This window comes from Aythya fuligula, chromosome 1, assembly GCF_009819795.1.
Source record: "Aythya fuligula isolate bAytFul2 chromosome 1, bAytFul2.pri, whole genome shotgun sequence".
Lineage (NCBI taxonomy): Eukaryota > Metazoa > Chordata > Aves > Anseriformes > Anatidae > Aythya > Aythya fuligula.
This window is the reverse complement of record NC_045559.1, coordinates 659,047-674,874: the sequence shown is the minus strand read 5'-3', so window position 1 is coordinate 674,874 and position 15,828 is coordinate 659,047. Positions and strand designations below refer to the sequence as shown.

General features: G+C 71.3%; 2 protein-coding genes across 2 annotated transcripts in view; one reads left to right on the top strand and one right to left on the bottom strand.

Moving 5' to 3' along the window:
- Nucleotides 1-7,168, bottom strand: part of SBF1 (SET binding factor 1) — a 62,028-nt gene extending 54,860 nt beyond the window's left edge. Inside the window, exon 1 of the mRNA XM_032196880.1 lies at nucleotides 7,114-7,168. Coding sequence (XP_032052771.1) covers nucleotides 7,114-7,168 — 55 coding nt within the window. The remainder of the gene's footprint in view (nucleotides 1-7,113) is intronic.
- A 4,595-nt stretch (nucleotides 7,169-11,763) lies between these two features.
- ADM2 (adrenomedullin 2) lies at nucleotides 11,764-15,814 on the top strand. Its single transcript, XM_032196941.1, has 2 exons — nucleotides 11,764-11,870; nucleotides 15,385-15,814. The coding sequence occupies exons 1-2, from the start codon at nucleotides 11,764-11,766 to the stop codon at nucleotides 15,812-15,814; spliced, it is 537 nt and encodes a 178-aa protein (XP_032052832.1).
- The last annotated feature ends 14 nt before the right edge of the window (nucleotides 15,815-15,828 follow it).

Sequence of the window (15,828 nt, the reverse complement as noted above, 5' to 3'; positions counted from 1 at the left end):
AGGCCTCCGTCGCTTTTTGTTCCCCACTCACTTTAAATACACTGCTGGGAACGGAGCCGCTCCTCTGATCCACAGCCACTGTGCAATTACCCTAACGAGCCGCCCGGACCAGCAGCGTCCGCACAGCGAGGGCACCAGCTCCCCGCTGCGACCCCGGGAGGCTGCGGGGCACCACCACCACCCGGCCCCTCACCTCAGTGACTCCCTGCGCCCCCACCTCCTCACCACATCTCCCAGTTCCCAGGTGTCCCACGCCCAGCAAGGGCCGAGGGCCCCCGGGGAGTCCCTGGGGTGACGGCGGGGAAGTTGGTGCTCAGCGCAGGGGCACGAGGTGCTCCATAAATCACTTCTGTGCCAGAAGGTGCTGGCAACTCCCTCGTCCCGACTGGCTGGGAATGCTAACGACAGACCTGCCCCAGCTCATTAGGGAGGCCATAATTAACATTACGGGACCTGCTGCAGTTGTCCTGACCGCCCAGCTCCCCCCGTGTGGTTCCGTGTAACCAGCTGCCCGCAGCTCTTCAGCCCCCAGCTCCTGCTGCCCGCGCCACAGGGACCCCCAGCCCTCGGCTCAGAGACACAGATCGGCTGGGGCTGCTCCTGCCCCGCTGACGGAGCCGTGTGGGATCACTCCTCGCCTTCTAGGGGAATAAAAAAGCACTGCCATGCCCCCGGGCAGCAGCAGACCCCGCCGACTGCCGGTTATCGCAGCCCGTGCCGTGCGCTCATCTGGGCTTTAAGCGCACCGCCGGCCGCGCTGCAGCAGCGAGGCTGAGATTTGCTTATCCACTCTAACATCCCAAACGGAGCCAAAAAACAGGAGCCATCGCGCTAGGGCTGGGTGCCCAGGTTTGATCTCTGACAGGGGTAGGTGCACACACGGGATCTGTTTTAGCCGGCGCTGCCCGCACGGGAGCTTCCCGAGCTGCCTCTGCCGACGGGCGCTGACCCACGCGGTGAAGCTGCACCCGCACCTGAAGTGACGCTGTCCTCACATCCAAGCCACTGCTGGCCCATCGGAGTCACCCCTGCAGATAATTGGCAATAAACTGACAATAAATCAGCACTTTTTTTTTTTTTGCCAGGGGGCTCATTCTGCTCGTTAGGAAGCGAACTGGAGCAGCCTATCTCTGGGACGCCGCACGGCACCGCGCACGCTGCCTGCCCTCCTTCCTAAATAGGTCTGCTCAGTGCACATTCATCTCACCCAGGAGCTTATCTCTCCCCGTTTCTAACCACCTGGCTTTTCGTGGCGAGCCCTGCCACGCCAGCTGACGAAGCCCAGCGGCACGGAGGAGCCCTCTCACTCGCAGCCACCCGCGCATGCCGAGCGCCGCACGAGGCCGGGAGCGCCGCGCTGCTCTCACTGCTAAATAAAAGCGGTGACGCAGCCCCTCGCCGATACCCCTGCTGCCACCACAGCCGCTCCTCCAGAAGGAGCTGAAGCGAGCAATTGTCCTCCGGCCGCGTCCTATTCAGCGCCGAACAGAGATGCTGTGTCCCAGGCCAGCGCCCGGCCGCGTCCCGCTGCCCGCAGCTGCGCCCGCCCCGGCTCCAGCTCCTGGTGGGGGGGGAGTCGTGGGGGTGGGGGGCTGCAGGGGGCAGCCCCCACAGTGGGGAAGGGCTGGACGGGGGGAGGACCACACCGGGACCCACTGTGGTCCTGCTGCACGCGGCCATGCGGGCACCTGGCCCCGGCACAGGGCCTCTGCGCACCCAGCGTGCCCAAACCCCCCGGCCGGGGCTTGAATGGGATTTAGCACAGACCTCCCAGGTGTCGATCCACAGGCACAGCTCTGCTCGCACAACACTGGTGCCTGGCTGCAGGTACCCACACCAGCAGCAAAACAAATGTTGGGCAAGGTCCCTAAAACGGCATTGGAGGCCGTCGCCTGCTCCAGAAGAGCGAGGGACGGGCGCACCGAGCACCGGGGTGGCTGCGCCACGGGGCTCCCTCGGGATGCCCCATGCCAGGAGAACCCAGAGGCTGCCCAAATCAACCCCAGAGGCTGCCCAAGTCGTGCCAGGCGTGGGGGCAGCAGCGCAGCATCGCCTCCCTCGGCGCTGCAGGGGCCGTGACTCAGCCGGAGCGAAGGCGCGCTTATCTGGGCCATCAGCGCGGTTCGGGGAGGAAGGTGACGTAGCGCCGAGGCAGTCAGCCTGCCTCGTTTCTGCTCCACTTCCTACGGCTACCCACAACACCAATGCGTCTAGCAGACAGCTTCAATTCTTCCTCCCCCCAAAAAAACACCCTGCCGCACCACTTCGATCGAAAAGCAGTCAGAAAAAAAAAAAACAACAACAAGACTCCCAGGCACGGCTATCCAAATCGCAGCTGCCAAACGCACGGGCTGCTCCTGCTCACTGACACGTGGCCGCTTCTGAGCCACGCCATAAACAAAGAGGGGACTGGAATCGGCACAAGGGAAGGGCCCCTGCTCCTCGGGGTGGCCGGCGCTCACAGGGAGCCCCCCGGCACCCCGGGCACCGCGGCTCCTCCTGCTGCCAAGCCGGCAGGGATGTGCGCGCTCCGGGACGCGCTCCTGGAGCAGGACGATCCCTGCCCCGTGGCACTCCCGGTACCTGCCGCGATGGCACGGGGGCATCCAGCACATCGCAGCCTCGGGGTGAAGCAGCCTGGCCTGTGAGGCTTCGTGCTGTGATCACAGTGGATGAGGATGGAAGGAGACTCAGCCGTGCCCACGGGACCACGGCACCGGGGGCTCCTCCGTGCTGTCTCCGTCCCAGCGAGGCACCGGTGGAGCCGCTGGGCAAAGGGCAGGGCACGGCCCTGCTGCGGCCGAGCCTTCCCCGTGTTTGTTTGCTTTCAGCATCCACAGGACCGCAGCTGCTCCTCGGATCTGGCACTGCAGCGCCAGGAACCGGGAAATAAAACCGGCTGGGAACAAAGCCCTCGGGTTCCTGCTGCCTGAGCTGAGGAAAACGCAGGCCGAAGCGAGAGAAATTTTCAAGAATTTGCAAAATTCTCACTGGCAGCGAGCAAAATATTACTAACGGTGAAAGAATTCGGTTACGGCAAACGTTTCCAAAGGGTGCTTCCTCCTCACGGTCACCCCCTCTGCCCGAACCATGACACACGGGGCGCAGCCCGGCCCCAAGGGAGGCTCCTGGTGAGCAGGGCTGGGCAGGACCCAGGGCTGGGGCTGTCACAGGAGGCTCTGCACGGGGCTGGGGCTGTCACACACGCGGCTGTCGGGCACAGGAGTCCCTGCAGGGCCCGACCTGCCCCCCCCGGGGTGACACACGGTGCCCACGGGGGAGGAGGGCCGCCCACGGCGGGGCTGAGTTTTCCATCCCGCCCCCAGTGACGCCGTGGGGTTCCCAGCTGCAGAGGTGAGCGGGTGGAAAGTTTTACCCCAGATGCTTCTTGCGCTGTAGGAGGCGGTTTCGGAGCATCACTCCCCCGGCAGCGCCCCGGGGCCGTGCCTGGAGCCCCCCACGGCCACCCCACAGCACCCAGAGGAGGACAGGCTGCGGTGTCACCGCCACCCCATGCCACCAGCCGTGCTGCCGGGGCAGGGCTGGGTCGCACGGAGGAGCTGGAGCCCGCTCAGCACCTCACAGCCCCCCCAGGCTGCACGACCACAGGATTTCTCTGCTACTTTAAAGCCCTTACGCCGTGTCCCACCACCACAGGCCCTGGTAAAGACCCCTCCCCAGCCGTACCCCCCCGTTAGGCACCGTGAGGTCCCCCAACGCCCCCAGCCCCACGGAGCTGCTCCCACCCCAAGCATCCCCGCAGCTGCCCCAGCCCCGCTCCAGCAGCTCCGTGTCCTTGTGCAGGGCCAGGGGCTGCCGGGTGCCCCCACGCTGACCCACAGCACCCGGGGGTCTCCTCCAGGACGAGGCCACCCAAAAAAAACCACGATGAGCCCCACACACGGATGGAGGTGTCGCGGTTCCCGGTACGGCTGGATGTCCCTGCACGGGGCAGGGTCAGCACGGGAGATGCCCCCACTCCTGGCAGCAGCAGCACAGCCCTGCAGGCAGTGTGTGCACGGATCACGTCCTCTCCTCCTGTGTTCCTGCCCCCAAATGTCTGTGTGGGGAGCAGAGCTCGCTGCCAGCACCCACGGGCTGGGCTCCCCGGTGCCCGCCCGGCACAGCGGGACGCGGTGGGACACCTCCAGCCTGCACCAGCTGTGTGTCCTCCTCCGGAGTGCCTCGTGAAGGAGAACGCCAGGGAACATTTTGGGAGCAGGCAGGAGTCACGGCGAGCCCAGAGCCCTCGGAGCAGGCTGCAGAACCAGAGAGAAAACCATTGGGACAGCCGGGAGGAGCGCGTGTCCTCCAGCAGCTCCGCGCGCAGCCGGGCCTCCACACCGAGAGTTTTTTCCGCTCTGCTGCCAAGTCCTAGAGCAGGATCCTGCCTTCCTGCTGCAACAGCTGAAGGGCTCGGCACAAACAAAGCACAGAGCAGCCCGGAGAGAAGAGCTGCACACGGAGGGCACGAGGGCAGGAGGCTCGGAAGGGCAGCTGCAAATTTGGACACGGGCAGAGCCAGCAGCGCGCTCACCAGGGCTCGTTCTGAGCGGCGTTTCCTAAAATCCCCGATTTTTTTGTTGTTTTCCAGCTCCCCACAGGGAAGGGGCCGTGGTTTGCTCAGCGCTCCGTACAGAAATCCCAAAGAAACCCCAAAGAGAGCCCTCGGCACGCCCTGAGGCCGCGCTGCTCTGCACAGATCCGGCCCCGCGCAGCCCACAGGGGACGGAGCGAAACCTCCCGGCCCCGGGGGCAGCAGGCGGGCAGGAGGCCCAGCCCCACAGCGGCCCCACAGCGCGGCTGTTCCTCCCCATCCGTGGGGCTGCGAGGGCCCGGGGGGCTGAGAACAGCCCGAGAGAAAGGCGAGCTGTGGTGGCAGCACGGGAACAGCCCCTGGATGAGCGGGGCCCTTCCCTCTGCTGGCTCCGTGCGCAGCCCCCGCAGGATGCGGCCCCTCGGCCGAGCACACGAAGCCAGCAGGAGCTGGGGGGGCGATCCCAGGGCTCGGTGGGATCCTTTTTCTCTATCCCCAGCAGGACATCACCATCCCGGGCAGGCCACCACGACCCCGCACGGTGCGTGCCAGGGGGGGCAGGCCCTTGGCAGCCCCGAGATGCCAACCACAAGCCGGGGGCTGCAGCGGGCTCCCCCGCCAGCCCCGCTTCCTGCCTCTCCCCAGCCCTCGCGGCGCCTCCGCTCGCTTTCGGTTTTGCTCCCAGGAAGGCACAACGAGAGAACGAGCTGTGCCTGGGGACAGCACGGAGCCACCGGGGTCCCCTTCACTGCCACCAACCTGCCCCATCTGCCCACAGACCCCAGCAGTGCTCGGGGGTCTCGCAGGCAGAGCCGAGCCCCTTCCCCAGCTGCTTGAGGGTCTCCCCGCGCCGCAGCAGGACCCCCGAGCCCCCCCGGAGGTGCTGGCAGCAGGCAGCTGGGGCGGCAGGGAGGGGACTGCACAGCCCTGCCGGGTCCGCCCCGACCTGCAGGGCAATTAGTCACGGGGGGGGGGGCAATTAGTCACTGGGGGGGGCTCCCTCCTGGGAGGTGGCGCAGGAAATTGGCACGGGAACACCAAGTATTGCTGCCACGGCCCCCAGGATCGGATCGGGGGCACAAAGGTACCGGCCAGATACCTGCCAGGCTGCGCTTCCGTGGCACTCACAGCCCCGGGCTCCTCACCGGGGGCTCCTCACGTCACTTTGAGGCACCCCCTGCTCCAAACCACCCCAATGCTGCGAGGGAGGGCAGCTGGGCCCGCAGCCGGGACGGAGAGCTGCCTGCCCTGCTGTCACTGCTGGTGCTGGCGTTTGCAAGGTGCCACCGGTGCCGTCCCCATCTCCTGGCCAAGGTGGCCTCCAGCGCAGCCCCAAGGGCACAGAGCCCGGGCTGTGTGCTGGGAGCCCCTCGTTGTGCCCTGTGCTCTCCCCTCCTCACCACACAGCTCTGTAAGCAGCTGTCCATCTGTCCATCCGTCCGTCCGTCCGTCCTGACAGCCAATTCTCTGGCTTAGGGCTGCAGCAGGAGGGAAAACGCAGCCCGGCCTCGTGTAGCACGGCACAGCCCGGCCACCAAGCCACCCGCAGGGACAGTGCCCAAAGACCCCAGGCCCCGTGGGGACGCGGAGCCCTGAGCGCCTCCAGCCCCGCTGCAGCAGCGGCCCCACTGAGCGGTGAGGTGAGGAGAGTCGTTAGGAGGCTCGTTAATTGAGGCTCGTTAATTACTGACAGGTAACGGGGCTGCCCGCTGAGCACAGCGCCTGGCTGCACGTCCCCGGGCAGGTCCCGGACGGCACCACAAGGACCGGTGGTGTTGATTTGTCCCTTCTGGAGCCCCGGTTCCCGAGGGCTGGCAGCGGGCGGCCGTGACACCGGCCCCTGCCACGGCACCGCCACCACCGACAGCTCCGGTACCGGCACCGGGCTGTGCAGGACGGAGCCGGAGGGGGAACTGCGGGGCTGGAGGCAGGCACGGCCACGGCACCACCAGCACCCGGGGCCGCGGACACGGGTCCAGCATCGCCCCCGTCCCTGCACCACGCACAGGGACGGGGACAGGGCCCGGTGCTCCCGGTACCGGGGGAGGAAGGCGGCCGAGCTCTGAGCCGGCCCCGGTACCGGGATCCCCGGGGCTGCTGCTCGGTGCCGGTGCCCGGTGCTCGGAGCCAGGGTGGGGATGGGCCCCCCGGGCCCCCAGCCCCCCGCTGGGGCAGGACGGGCCCGGCCCGGTCCCCGCAGCCCCCGGGGGTGCGAACGGGGCCTGGCAGAGCCCGGTGCCGGTACCGGGATGGGCGGGGGAGCTGCGGGCAGAGCCACGGCCCCGGCCCCGGCCCCGGCCTTGCCCCGGGGGTCTCCCGGTGCCCGCCCCCCCCCGGCCCCGCCCCGGGGAGCTCCGGGAGCCGCCCCCGGGCCCGGCCCCGGTACCGGCCGCGGGCCCGCCCCGCCGCCCCGCCACGTCGCCACCCCCCCCCCTGCTCCCCCCGTTCCCCCTCATCCCCCCTCATCCCCTCCCGTTCCCCCTCATCCCCCCCGGTCCCTCCCGGTGCCCCCCGGTCCCGGCGCCGCCCGCGCCCCTCCCCCGCGGCGTTGGCTGCCAGCGGCGGCCCCGGCTCACCGCGCTTGTCCGCGTCGTAGCCCACGAGCACGAAGTAGTCGGCCAGGCGGGCCATGGCGGCGGGCAGGGCCGGGCCGGGCCGGGCCGGGGGAGGCGCCGCGCTCACAGCCCCGCTCCCGCCGCCGCCGCCGCCGCCCCGACCGCCGCCATCTTGGCGCCGCGCGCCGCCCGGCCCGGCCCCCGCACTGCGCCTGCGCCGCCGCTCCACGGGAGGGGGCGTGGCACCGGCACGCCGCGGGGAGAGGGGCGGGGCTTGGAGGGAAGGGGAGGGGCTTAGGGGAAAGAGGCGGGGCCCGGCGGGGCGCGAGGCGGGAGGGGGCGCGCAGAGAGCGGGGGGGAGGGGAGGGGACCGGGGGGGGGACCGGGAGGGGTTGGGGGGGGTCGGGGGGTGCCGGGGGTCCCCTGGGGTCGGAGTGTCCCCAGCCACGGCACCGTGACCCCACAGCCCCACGTCCCGTGTCCCCGTGTCCCCATGACCCCGTGACCCCATGTCCCTGTGACCCCATATCCCCCATGTCCCCATAACCCCACATCCCCGTGTCCCCATATCCCTGTGGCCCCTTATCCCTGTGTCCACATGTCCCCATGTCCCCATATCCGCATGTCCCCATATCCCATTAAACCCATATCCCTGTATCTCCCCGTCCCCACATCCCCATGTCCCCATATCCCATTATCCCCATATCCCCATGTCCCCATATCCCATTATCCCCGTGTCCCCATATCCCCACATCCCCCTGTCCCCTGTCCCCACACCCACCCAGCAGCCGGTGACGCTGAGCTCCCTGCAGCACCCAAGGCTGAGCCGTGCGTGGGTGCGAGCGGCTCCCAGGGGACACAGGGAGGGAGCGCGGCCGGGGGGTCGGGGCCAGGGGGATTTGGGGCTGGGGGGATTTGGGGCTGCTGGAGCGGGTCACGGGGCTGCGGTGGCGGCAGTGGGGTCGATGCGGGGTGACAGCGATTCTCCCAAGTCCCCGTGCCCAGGGGGGCCGGGTCCTGCTGAGGGCTGGGGGCTGTGTTCGGTGACCAAGCACATCCATGGGGCAGCTCCGTCCAGGCTGGGTGACATCCTGCGGGTGTTCGTCACCGCTCCTCCTCTCCCAAGGGGGGGTGGGTGACACCCCCCGGCTGGGTGACAGCCCCTGGGTGGGTGACAGCCCCCAGCCCTCAGCCCCCAGCCCATGGGGGCACCCCGGCCACAGCGCCCCATCCCCGCAGCGCCCCGTGCTCCAGCACGGCACCGGGCATGGTGCCACATGGGGGGCTCGGCCATGGGCTGGGGGGCTCAGCTGTGGTGTGGGGGTCCCAGCAGCACCGTGGGGGCACAGCACAGCCCCCCCCAGGCCCTGTGAGCGCACTGATTCAGGCCGGGTGCCGCCCGCACCATCGCAGCGCCGCGTTCCCCTTCCTGCACCCACGGCACTGCTGGACGGGGCGGGGGCTCTGTGGCTGCAGCCCCCAGCCCCGTGCCCAGCCCCAGGCAGCCCCCACGGCCCCACACTGTGCTCTGATGTCCCCAGGTGATGGCTCGGTCCCCGGAGTGCCGGCACCCACCGAGGGGTCTGGGCGCCGTGGTGCAGGCACCGGGGACGCAGGGGCACAGCAGGGCTCGGGCAGGGGGCACCAGAGCCTCCAGGAAGCCCCCCAGGGCTGGGGGCTGCAGGGACTGGTGTCACTCTACCACTTTCCCTCCCAGTCCCTGTCCCTGTCCCTGTCCCCAGCGGGTCCTCAGCCATGCAGGTGCAGCCCCCCCGCTGCCCCCCAGCCCCCAGATCTCTCTCTGCCCCCAGCGGGATTCGGGCTCGGGGCTCCAGGCTGCGCTCAGCTCCCTGCCCTCCCCTGCCAGGCGCTGGCCGGGAGGTAATTAAGCTAATTGAAACTTAGCCATCGATTCTCATGGCTGGACGCCCGGTGTCTCCTCCAGGGGGGAAGCGCTGCCTGTGCCCAGCCACCAGCCGGGGGGGGGGGGTCCGGGCTCAGCCCTGCCTTGTCCCCGGGGCAGGGCACAGCCTGGAGCGAGGGCTGCTGGAGAGACCCGATCCTGATCCTGCTCCTGGCCCTGCTCCTGATGTTCCTGCTCCTGCTGCTTCTGCTGCTTCTGCTGCTTCTGCTCCTGCTCCTGGCCCTGCTCCTGCTCCATGGCAGCACCTGGAGCCGCTGCTTCAAGGCGCAAGGGGGCACCCAGCCGAGCCCCAGCCTCCTGCTCCCCCTGTGTGGGGAGGAGTTGGACAAACACCCCCCCGGCCACAAACACGAGCCACCCACAGCCCGGTTCTCCCATCCAGGCTCATCCAGGCGCTGCAGCCCCCGGCCCCCTGACCCTGCCCGTGTGGGGGCACAGGAGGTGCTGTGGGTGTCCCCCCAGCATGGCACAGCTCAGGGCTTGGTTTGGGGTAACGGGGCCGGGCTGGTGGTGGCCGGGCTGCTCCCAGCCCTGGGGACAGCAGGGGACACCCAGGGGACATCCAGGGGACATCCAGGGGACACCCCTCGCAGGGGCCACCCCTCGCAGGGCACTGGGGCTGGGCGGGGGCTGGGCAGGGTGCTCGTGCCCCCGGCCCCTGGCTGCAGCCCTGCGGCGCGGTTTCGCCGCTGTTTTTCCATCTCTGCAGTAATCCAGCAACAAACAAGCAGAAGAATCCGGCGTGCCACAGAAATCCCCCGGGGAGACGCCAGCAGAGCCTGGGGCTGTGGCACCGGCTGCTCGCCCAGGGCCGGGGGCTGCTCTGCTCTGCTCGGGGGGCTGCAGACACGGCTCTGCCCCATGGGGGCTGCCTGGGTGCCCGACACCCTCCGGGCCACACCGTGTGCCCTGTCCCCAGCCCCATCCCAGCCCCGTCCCGGTCCCGTCCCCGTCCCCGTCCCCGCCGACACATGATCAGGTGCTGCTGCAAATCCTCCTGTGCTGGCCGCGGGTGTTTGAAGCCTTTGTGTCCTGATGATGCAGAAGAATCCGAGCGATTCGGAGCACGCGGGGCCCCGGCCCCTCGGCACCAGGAGGCCTCAAGGGGGGAGCGGGGCACGGAGGGGGCACCGACCCCCCGCCTTGGGGTGAGACCCCGGCCGGGGCAGCCCCGGGGTGCTCGGGCTCCTCGCCCTGCCCCAGCTCGGCAGCGGGGCCACTGCAGACGCCCAGACCCGCTGAGCCCCCACCCAGGGGTCCCTGTGCCCCAGCTCCCCCTCCTCTTGGCCTGGCATCGCCTGGCGCACGGCCGGACACGGGGTGGATCTGAGCCAGCCTCGTCCCCAAAGCTGCCCCGCTCCCTCCCCTGCTCCTGGGGGCTGCAGCGAGCCCCCGGTCCCCAAACCCCTCCTGCAACCCGAGGGCACAGCGAGGGGCTGGGAGCACCCCCAGGGCTGAGCATCGCCCACCCTGTGAGCACCCCGAGCCCGGGGACCCCCGCGGCCCCCAGCTGAGGGCAGCGAGGCAGAGCAGCGGGGGATAGCGGGGAGCTGGGGGGGGCACCTGGGCTCGCTCCTCCCCAAATTGTGATAAAAGGCCCCAAGAGAAGCTTCAGCCCGGGTCAGCCCTGGGGGAAGCCCTGGCCAAGCTGGGGGCAGCTCCGTGGTGGCACGGGGCTCGTGGGGTCCGTGGGGCTGTGGGGCTGCGGGTGCTGCCGCACCGGGCACCAAGCAGCCCCGTGCAGCCCGGCAGGGGGGCAGGATGCGGCCCCCGCCCCGCCGCTGGGTTTGCCCAGGGCTGTCCCGGGGGACTGGGGCTCGGCACGGCTCGGCACGGCTCCGGGGCTGGGCACGGCTGAGCGCACCCCGGCGGGGCTCCAGCAGCGCTGCCACGGCCCGGCCAGCCCCGGGCAGGGGGCGCAGGTGCGGGAGGAGCCCCCCCAACCCCCCTCAAACCTCCCCAACGCCCCCCAAACCTCCCCAACTCCCCCCAGCCCCAGCCCCGCTCCCGGCCCGGGGGGGTCCCGGCGGGCGGCTCCCGGGGCCGGTCCTTGGGCACCGCGGGGAGCGGGGCCGGGGGGGGCGGTGCGGGGCCGGGCCGGGCCGGGGGGGGCTGCCCCGCGCCCCGTGGCTCCTCCCGCGGCCGCTCGGCTCCTCCTCGCCGCGCCGAGCCCAGCGATATTTAACCTGGGCCGGGCAGCGCCAGCTCGGGCAGCACGGCCGGCGGCGGCACCCCGAGCACCCGCACCCCGAGCACCCGCAGCCGGCGGCTGAGCCCGGCCCGACCCCACCGGACAGCACCGAGACCCCCCCCCCCGAGCCCCCGGCCCGGCCGCAGCCAGGTACGGGCGGGGCCGTGCGGGAGCCCCGGCACCGGGGGCACCGGGGGGGGCACCGGGGGTGGGAGCGGCAAGAGGGCACCGGGGGGTATCGGGGGACACCGGGGGGTATCGGAGGGTACCGGGGGGTATCGGAGGGTACTGGGGGGTACCGGGGGCAGCTCGACGGGGGGGATCCGGGGGCACCGGGCAGGGGGCGCCGGGCTGGGCGGAGCGGCTCGGCTCGGCTCGGGTCGGGTCGGGCAGAGCCGGGCTGCGGCGCTGGGGTCCCGGAGCCGCTCGCTGCCGCCGAGCCGTGCTGAGCCGAGCTAAGCTGAGCCGTGCCGAGCCGAGCCGTGCCCTGCCGAGCCCTGAGCTTTTTTCTCTTCTCCTTGCAGCCCCGGATCCGCTGCCCCGGCCCAGCCCCGCCATGAGAGCCCCGGCGCCGCTTGCGCTGGGTTGCATCAGCTTGGTGCTGTGTCTGCTGCAGCTGCCCGGCTGCCGGCCCCTGCCCGCGGGGCGCTCGCCCAAGCACAGGTGAGCCAGCACCCAGCACCCCGCACCCCCACCCGGTCCCTCGGGGGGGACGCGAGCCCGACCCCCTGCTCAGGACCCAGCCCAGGACTGAGCCCCGCTGCCCTAAGCCCCCGCCCGGGACCTGTCTGGCACCGGACCTGGCCCCGTGCGCCTGCCCCGCACCGCTGGGCTCTGCTCCTGGCTGCTGCTTGGTCTGGTGCCAGCAGGGGCCACGTCCCCACAGCCGTCTGTCCCGCCAGGCACCGTGTGTCCACCTGTCCGGCCACCCAGCACTTCCCCATGGGGCTGCTCCAGCCCCGGACGCTCTCCCTGGTTTCCCCTGGGGTCCAGCACGGGGGGCACCGCTGTGCCTCCTGCCACCAGCACGTCCCCGCTGCAGGACGTGGCCCCAGACAGGGAGGGGACACCCAGCCCCATGCCAAAGCGCCCTTGTGCTGGCAGCAGGTTGGGTGCAGGGTCCTCTGGGTGCAGGGACGGCTCCTGGGGGTGTGTGGAGGGGGCAGGCTGGGGGCTGCCCCGGGTCCACGCGCTCCCTTGGTGATGTTCCTGAAGTGCTGCGGGAGCCCAGCAGCCTGCCCTGGTGTGAAGGGGTGAACGGGGCTGGGACGGGGCTGGGGTTAACGCACGGGGCACATCGATGCGCATGGGGACGGGGGGTGGGAGGGCACAGGGGCCAGAGTGGTACCAGGGTGTGTGTGTGAGTACATCTGTGTCTGTGTGTGCATCTGTGTGTGTGTGTGCATGCCCGAAGCCCGGGCAGAGTGTGAGCATGTGCAAGGGCTGGGCAGAGTCCCTGTGCCCAAGTGTGAGCAGGGGCAGGACGAGGTGTCCGTGCGTGCTGTGCCGGCTGGTGCCTGTGCCAGGGGCCGGGGTGCGCGTGGACAGGGCCCGCGGGGGCGAGGACGGGCAGGGGCTGCGCGGCGCCAGGATCCCTTGTCAGAACTTTCTGCGGGAGGAGGAAGCTGGGAAGGGGATTAAAGCTCCTGCCGGCGCCGTGCGTGCGTGCACGCGCGGGCTGCGCGCCTGCATGTTGCTGCTTGAGGAGCTGGTTGGGGCTGTGCCCTGCGCCGTGGGAAGCCTGCGCCGGGCTCCGTGCGGCTCTGGGGCCGTGGCCGTGGGGTGGCACAGCGCGGCTGCTGCTGGGGCTGCTGTCCCTGGGGCTGGGGGTGCTGCGGGTGGGTGCCTGGGGCTGCCCCTGCGTGGGTGCTGGCTCGGCGCTGGTGCTACGGGAGCTGGGGTGGGCAGCAGTGAGAGGCAGAAGGAGGGAGGGGGGCTCACCTCGGGGCTGGAAGCTGCATGGAAAGGGCCCAGGGGAGCTGCGGGGAGGCTGCAGCCCGGCAGGGCAGGGGCTGTGGGGGGGCAGTGGGAGCCCATGAGCCTCGCAAAGCCCCAGGGACCAGGCAGGGAGCAGAGCTGCGGCGATCCCACGCGCTGCCGGATGCGCCGGGGCAAAGCCAGGGCCGGGCGGGGAACTCCCCAGCTGTCCTGCGGGAACCCAGCACGGGGCTTTTTGGGCTGGGGGCTCGGCGGGGCTGCCTGGGTGAGCGCTGCCAGGGAAAGCCCCGCCGCCGGTTTCCGGGCAGCAGCTGCCTCCTGTAAACACGTCCGAGGAAGGGGCAGGCGAGCGCAAGGCCTTGCCCCGCCGGTGCTTCCTGTCCCTGCCGGGCTGCAGGAATTTGGCCTCCGTCCCTGCTCCCCGGGGCTCGTGGCCAAGCAGCGTCCAGCCTCGACCCCGACGAGCTGTGCTGGGACGAGCCCCCAGCCCCACGGTGCAGGGCCAGCAGCACCGTGCGGCCACATCCAGCCCCGGCGGGGGGCTTGGTGGGCTCAGGGCGGTGCAGGGCTGCGTGTGCCTGCTGGGAGCAGCGTGCCCGTGTGTGCAGGGGGGGTACAGGGGGTGTGGGGGTCTGCGTGCCAGCAGGGGAGGGGGCACTGCGTGTGCACGGGGTCACCGCCCGTCCGTGCGCACTGCGGGACGTGGGTGCGGGTGTTGGAGCGCACGGACGCGTGTGCGTGCCGGGACATGCGTGCACCGCTGCGTGCTGGGCTTGGGGCGTGCGTGCGTGTCGGCATGCACACCGGCACGGGGGTGGACCTGTGTGTGTGCAGGGGTCACGGCACGCGTGTGCGTGTTCACAGGGGTGAGGGGGGGCCGCGTCTGCGGGGACAGCTGCGCGTGCGTGGGGTTGCACCATGCGCGTTGCCCCATGGCTGTGTGTGTCTGCGCGTGGGGTTGCACCATGGCTGTGCCCTCGTGTGCGTGGCATCGTGCTGGTGGTGCAGGAAGGTGCAGGGGGCTCAGGCTGGGCTGCAGGGCTGTGCTGGTGCTGCCGTGTGCCGGCAGCGCTGGTGTGTGTGGGGGGCTCCCCGACACAGTTCTTGGGTGCCCCCAGCCATGTGGTGCATGATCCCCCACACACTGCCCCCACACCCTGCCACATGTTCCTGCGGGGCAGGGGGCTGGTGTGGGGCAGGGCCTGGTGCCAATGGGGTTGGGGCAGCAGATGTGTGAGCACCGGGGGCTGGGGGGCAAGGGCTCAGCTGCCACACGAAGCCCCTCGGTGCCCCGTGGCTGTGCCGTGCCCGGAGCCAGGCCCCGGGCCGGGGCTGCTGTGCCACGGCCACAAGGAGCAGGCGGAGAGGGGCCGGGGTGTCCGGGGTACCTGGGGCAGGCAGCGCCCCTGGGGTGTGGGGGCTGCAGGGGAGGTGGGCAGCAGGCTCAGCAGCCCCCCAGCACAGGGACCTTGCACAACCGTGGGGCAGAGCACGGCCCCAGAGGTGTCAGCGCTTGTGGGGTGGGTGGGGGCTGGTGGCGGGGCTCCTGGACACGCTCACATAACGCAGTGGCAGCGGCACGGGGCGGCCGTGGTGGGACGTGGGTTCCCGTGTCCCCGGGGAGCCCTGTGGGATGGGATGAGGGGGGCCGGGAGGGGCCGGGCACACATCCCAGTGCTGCTGGTTTGGAGGCTGGGAGCCTGCGGGCGCAGCCGTGCCGCTGGCAGCAGCTCCCCGCCGGCCCTCATGGCGCAGCGTGGGTACGGGTGGGTACGGGTGGGTACGGGTGGGGCTGCTCCCAGCCCCACGCAGCTCCCTGGGGCTTGGCGTGGGCACGGGGCTGGGGTCCAGCTGCACCGTGGGTGGGGGGCACCGGGCGGCTGGGCTGGGGGCTGCCGGCACCGCGGAGCTTTGGACCTGCCCCATCCCGGGGGGCACAGGGCGGGGGGTGGGGGAGAGCCCGGGGCTGGGGTCCCCCTGGGGAGGGGGCTTGGTGTGGGGGGGCAGCTGCTGCCTGCAGAGCCGGCTCCCCGTGGCGAGCACCCCCTCCCCGGGGGCGAGCTCGCCCAGCGCTGGCCCCGCACGCCCTCTGCAGGACGCGGCCACCCAGGGCACGCTGCGGGGCTGGGGGTGCCCCAAAGGGGCCGCATCTCCCGGGGGTCCGCGCCCCTCTGCGGCCCCCCCCAGCCCGGGGCTGTGCCGCCCACCCTCCTGCTCACCCCACGCTGCTCTCTTGCAGGGAGCCCCCGGACCGGAGACCCTCCCCGGCCTTGCTGCAGGCGCCCCGGCAGCGCCCGGCCCTGATCCCACTCCACGGGGACCCCCCAGGACTGCAGCCCCCAGCCCCACCGCAGCTTGCAGGTGGCTCCCGGCGCAGACAGCTCGCCCCCCGGCACGGCCCGAGGCTCACCCCGCGGCACGGACCCCGGCCAGCCCCCCGGCACGGCCACCGCCGCGGTGCGCCCCTGGCCCCCCGGCACCCCGTTGCGCACCGGGGCCGTCGGCACGCCGGGGGCCGCCTGCACCACGCGCAGCTGCTGCGGGTGGGCTGCGTGCTGGGCACCTGCCAGGTGCAGAACCTCAGCCACCGCCTGTGGCAGCTGATGGGGCAGTCGGGCCGCCAGGACTCGTCCCCCATGAACCCCAACAGCCCCCACAGCTACGGCTGAGGGCGGCCGCCCCC